Source organism: Triticum dicoccoides, chromosome 4B (assembly GCF_002162155.2).
Source record: "Triticum dicoccoides isolate Atlit2015 ecotype Zavitan chromosome 4B, WEW_v2.0, whole genome shotgun sequence".
Taxonomy (NCBI): Eukaryota; Viridiplantae; Streptophyta; class Magnoliopsida; order Poales; family Poaceae; genus Triticum; species Triticum dicoccoides.
The window spans coordinates 663,135,257-663,141,112 of NC_041387.1; the positions used below are offsets into that span (position 1 = coordinate 663,135,257).

General features: G+C 48.0%; 1 protein-coding gene and 1 pseudogene across 1 annotated transcript; both read right to left on the reverse strand.

Annotated features, from left to right (window-relative positions):
- Positions 1-339: 339 nt before the first annotated feature.
- On the reverse strand, positions 340-1,032 carry LOC119293020 (annotated as a pseudogene).
- Positions 1,033-1,266: 234 nt separating this feature from the next.
- On the reverse strand, positions 1,267-2,344 carry LOC119294248 (pollen allergen Phl p 1-like). The gene has a single exon (XM_037572472.1). The coding sequence runs from the start codon at positions 2,342-2,344 to the stop codon at positions 1,532-1,534; it is 813 nt and encodes a 270-aa protein (XP_037428369.1). The 3' UTR covers positions 1,267-1,531.
- Positions 2,345-5,856: the final 3,512 nt, after the last annotated feature.

Here is a 5,856-nt window from a genome sequence, read left to right on the forward strand (position 1 = left end):
TCTTCTCTGTAACTTGTCAACCAAGGCTTTGCCTCAATATATACAACGCGGCCCGAGATCGATCTTCTCTGTAACTTGTCAACCAAGACTTTGCCTCAATATATACAACGCGGCCCGAGACAAAGGGTTCTACGCTTCCCAAACTACTTTACAGCTCTCTCCCTATATATACACAGCATGAACGAACGAGTATGTATAGTCATGCGTGCAGGAGCTTGCATTCATCATATACTACTACTGTACTAGTATATGATATGTCCGGCTTGTTTATTCTTCTTCTGGAGCCAGAAGAAGTTAATTAAGCTGTCTGCGAAAGGTGTCGCATTATCATCATCATCTTCAATACCCGCCCTTTGTCTCGTAGGAGGTGTCGGGCTTCCAGCCCTCGGGGATGACGTTCTCGGCGACGGTCTTAGTGCCGCCCTCGGTGGTGTAGCGGATGAAGAAGGGGCCAATGAGCTTGTGGGGGGTGTCGATCCTCCACACGGCTCCTCACGACTCCTTGAGCTCGATCCACTTGTCCTCGCCCTTCTGCTTGATGTCCACGCCCACCACGTCGCCATCGCCTTGGAAGAACTTGATCACCAGCGCCATGTAGTTGGGGTTGGAGGACTTCTCCACGTGGAAGTTCACCTTTGTGCTCGGCGGGTACTTGCACTTGACGCGCTGGAACTTGATCTCCACCTCGTCGGCGTCGCGCAGCTTCTGCTCCTCGCCCTTCTTGGCCATGGAGCCGAAGGCGTGGCCAGAGAGGTCGAAGTGGTAGGGGGCGATGGGCTCCTCGTTCTTGTCAGTGATGGTGACGGTGGTGGGCTCGCCGGAGCAGGCCTCGGGCTTGCCGGCGGGTGCACTGTTTCCTTCTTGAAAGCGTCGCTTTTGGAGAATTTGGACACCGGGTGCTGCCTTCCCGATGGTTTGTTTTGCAGCTACATGGTTTTGATCACCATAGCAGGATCTTTTGTTTTCTTCTTCTTCTTCTTCTTTTTCTTTTTTGTTGTAGGGTTGTGTGCATCCGTAATGTCTGTAGAACATTTTATTGTTGCAGAGACTGGATGTAATCGGTATCTTTGCGATATTAATATATTCCCATTGGCGAAAATGGAGACCATCCAGCGACCTAATTAAGTGGTCTCCAAGTGAGCTATAGTGCTACCCTGTTGTTTAGGTGTGGCAATTCAGTTTTTGAGAAGAGAAGAAGAAAAATAAGGGGCTAGCTCGAGCCCGTTGTGACCATCTTTCATGGGATTTTTTAAAGAAAAGAAAACATAATTAATGTGTGCATATCAATTTCTTTTAATAAGACATGTTTACAATCATGAGCAAGTTTAGATACATCAAACAAGAAATTATTAGTTGTCCACGCTCTTTCCCTATAGTAAATGAATGAATAAGTATACTCATGCTCTCATCGCATCATATGTGTATGATATATGTGCGGCTGGTTTATTCTTCTTCTGGAGCCAAAAGGAGTTAGTTAATTAATTAAGCACGCTGCCGGAAGGTGTGGTTCGCATCATCATCATCATCATCTTCAGTACCCGCCCTTGGCCTCGTAGGAGGTGTCGGCCTTCCAGCCCTTGGGGATGACGTCCTCGACGACGGTCTTGGTGCCGCCCTCGGTGGTGTAGCGGACGGAGAAGGGGCCGATGAGCTTGTGGGGGGTGTCGATCCTCCACACGGCTCCCCACGACTCGTTGAGCTCGGTCCACTTGTCCTCGCCCTTCTGCTTGATGTCTACGCCCACCACGTCGCCGTCGCGTTGGAGGAACTTGATCACCAGGGCCAGGTAGTTTTCGTTGGAGGACTTCTCCACGTGGAAGTTGACCTTGGTGCCCGGCGGGTACTTGCACTTGACGCGCCGGAACTTGATCTCCACCTCGCCGGCGTCGCGCAGCTTCTGCTCCTCGCCCTTCTTGGCCATGGAGCCGAAGGCGTGGCCGGAGAGGTCGAAGTGGTAGGGGGCGACGGGCTCCTCGTTCTTGTCGGTGATGGTGACCATGGTGGGCTCGCCGGAGCAAGCCTCGGGCTTGGTGCACTTGAGCTCAAAGCAGGAGCCGCAGCCGCGGCCGTCCTTGAAGATGGGGATGTTGCCGCAGGAGGTCATGCCGTGGAAGGGGGCCTTGTCCACCTCCTTGTACCCGCAGGCGCCGCCGTTGTCCTTGGGCCCGGCGCCCGTCGGCTTGCCGTACCACGTGGTCTTGGCGTCCAGCCACTTGTTGCCGTAGCTCGCAGGCGACGCCGTGATGTTGGGGCCAGGGGGAACCTTGGGGATGCCGTGCGCGCCGCACACCACCGCGGCCACCACCGCCGCAACCAGCAGCACCGACGAGGAAGAAGAAGCCATCTTCTCTTCTCTTGAACTGTTCCTTGTTGCCGCTGTGCCTCTTCTTGCTTGCTGCCCTGCTTTTATAGGGCAGACCAGAAGAGGGGGCAGCAAACGGGGGGAGGATGATCCGGCGATGTCGGTGGTGAGCTTGTCCGTGCATGTATCTGCGGCTCGCCGTCATCGTCGGAGGTGCATCCTCTTCCTGACCGAAGCCACCTATGTTTAGAATGTCTCAACTCTAAACATTTGTGCATGCATGGTGAAGGTGCAAGTTATCAAAAGGACATGAAAATGTCAGCAAAATCACAAGCGCGAGAGGCTTGAGCGAAGCATTTGTCCTGTCACGAGTGTTGTCATACACCAACGTTTGGACATGAAAATGTAGTAATAATAATAATACTATGGCGGCCGTCACGTTGCTCATTCCGTTGTTGCAACAGAAGATAGTTGAACTAGATCACAGCCGTTAGACAGGTGTTGTAGCGACGCATGATTTTCCTGTATTTTAACAAGAATTCCAAACTAATAATGCGGGAGTAATGAGTATTTTTCTTGTTAATGGGACAACGCGGGAGCAGTGTGATGGTTCTAAGAAAAGTCAGCTGCAGGACCAATCTAATTTCAGTTTTGCTAGAACTCATTTAGATGAGATGTAATTTGGTCTCATTCAACTTTTATAGCCATTGGATGTGATGCTATAAGATGTGTATGTGCTGACGTGGATTGTATCTGTTCTTGTTTTTAAAGTGAATGAGACCAAATTATATCTCATCTAGATAAGTTCTAGGTACTTCCATCTAATTTACGATGGCACATCTATTATGCACTTCTGATTTGTCAACTAATGTTAAGTATTTTGTTGCCCCCTTTGATTTTCTTCTGTTATAAATCGACCTATTGGCTGAGCTTGGTTACCATTTCAAGTTAAACCAATACCTACAATGCAAGCATGCAACATGGAAACATTCTCCCTCAGTCTGTCCTCATAACTGCATGTAACCAGCTGTCAACTTGACTGACAGGTTCTGGAGGTGGGAAAGCTGTTTTTTTTGTTTTGAAAATAAAGACGTACCCCGGCCTCTGCATCATAATGATGCATGCAGCCATCTTATTAAAAGTTCACAGAGTATCACAAAGTCGCCAAAGTATTACAGCTCGTAAGTGGAGCACAAAATAAAAAATAAATCAAAGTTCATGCTGACAATCACAACCGGAATGGCAATAAGATGGATAAGCTCGCTAGACTCCTATCCTGTTATGCGACCGTCATCCGAACCGGTTGAATATAGCCTGTGCTACCATTTCCCACTGGTTGCACCCAGTAACCATAGGCTCCTTGGATTTCATAGGAGTAAGTAAGGACCACGCACGGATCCAAGCGATAGCTATGAAGATGACCTCCAAGAAAGTTAAATTGTGTTGTCTGTTAAATATCAAATCATTCTGACAATTCCATATAGCCCACAAGAGCACACATATTCCAATCCGAATACGAGCCGCCGTAGTATGTTCGACCCCAGTTAACCACATTCCAAACAACGATGCAATGTCAACTAGAGGGATAATGTTGAAGGCTATATGAATCATTCTCCAAAGCAATTTGGCTAGTGGGCATTCAAGAAATAAATGTTGTATTGTTTCATCATGATCACAAAAGCAACATCATGGACTACCTACCCATCGCTTCTTGATTAAGTTGTCCTTTGTAAGAATTACTTGTTTGTGGACAAACCACATAAAAAATTTAGTGCGCAAAGGAACCTTAATCTTCCAAATATGCAACGATCTCGAGACTGGGCCAGAATTAATCAAATCCATGTAGAAAGATTTTACCGTAAAAATCCCGTTCTTAGATAGTTTCCATTCCGTGGAGTCCGATTGGTCGGAGAGTTGGACATCTATCAATCTCCGAACCAGGTGCATCCATGCATTCCATCGCTCACCAACTAGTGCTCGTCTGAATTGAATATTTAAGGGGATTGTCGTGGAATTGTCACGTCAGATGTCCTAGTGAAAGAACTTAGTCGTGGAGCCATCGCAACTAGGAAGCTTAAAGGAGTTAATCGGAACAAAGGATACGAGGTTTATACTGGTTCGGCCCCTTACGGTGAAGGTAAAAGCCTACGATCCAGTTTTGGGTGGGATTGCTTATGACTCGATAACTAGGGAGCGGAATTGGTTGACCTAGCTCTCGATATGATGTTACTTGCCCTGAACCGCCGCCGGGTCATCCCTTTATATACAGAGGTCGACGCCCCCAGCGCTCACAGAGTCCCGGACGGCTCATAAACAGTGTCCGGCTCAGTCTCTTAACTATTCTTGCCTTACAATACAAGTCACGTACATATGGCGGTTTATCACTATGGGCCTTAAGTCGCCTCTAGGCTTTGGGCCCTTAACTGAACCGCCATCTTCAACCTTGGTCTTGGGCTTCAAGAATACTTGTAGGTATAACCCGGCCCCTCCTGGGCGGGTCACACCAATAATTATATCCCCAACATTAGGCCCCAGATTGATTTGGACTGGTTCATGTCAATCTTCAACACTTTAAGAAAAAATCTTCTGCCCTTTACTTATGAAATTTTCGTAACCCACCATGACGTCATCCTCTGGATTTATGGTAACCTGCCATGGCGTCACCTGCCATAAATGCACATTTTGTTCAATGTATCCCAAGGGATCTTTATCTTGATGACCATCCCGAAAATCAAGGCGTCCTTGTAGTTGGATAACTTATCTTTTCGGCCACCTCGTTTTTCGCACTCTTTTAGTGGTCCTTCCTTATAAATAGACCCGACTAGGTCTTTCTTCATTCTTCCCTTTCTTCATCTTCTTCCTCTCGCCCCCTACTATTGCTCGAGCTCTGCCGCCGCCGCAGCGCACCTTCGTCTTCGTTGACTTTGGCCGTTGCATCAACCTGAATCCGTCCAGAGAACGGCGGCGCCCCTCTGTGACAGATCTACCGCTGTAAGTTTTCCCCTTTCCGCATCTTAGATCCACGCTAGGGTTAGCGAGTTCCTCTGTACAGTTCGTAGTTCATCTCAGTTTTTCGTGTTTTCTTCTGCCGTGGCTTCTTTTGATCCAACAGTAGCATAGGGCCCAGTTCTTTTCAGGCAAGATTCTACAAAATCAGGATTCTGGAAAATTCTCCCAGAATCAGCTTCTCCCAGAATCTGTCGTCGAGTTCTTTTCAGAGATTGTAGTTTGAGATTCTAGAACCTATTGTGTGTTGAAATGTCTGTACTACCCATAGACAGAATTTGTTTGATGAAATGTTAATACTTTGTTGTTTCTAACCATAACGAAAGTGAATTAAGAATGCCATAAAAAGTACTAAATATTACAATAGATTTAAAGTTTTTTCCATTACAGAAAGTCCATAACCGTGAGTGTAGGCATCGAACTTTGAGGGACGGGGCTGAGGGACGGGGTGGACTGAGGGGCGAGGAGGAGCTGAGGAGGGAAGCTGGCCGGCGGGGGCGGCGACGGCCTGGCGGGGAGGGTGGGGGAATAATCCTAGCTGCTGCCGC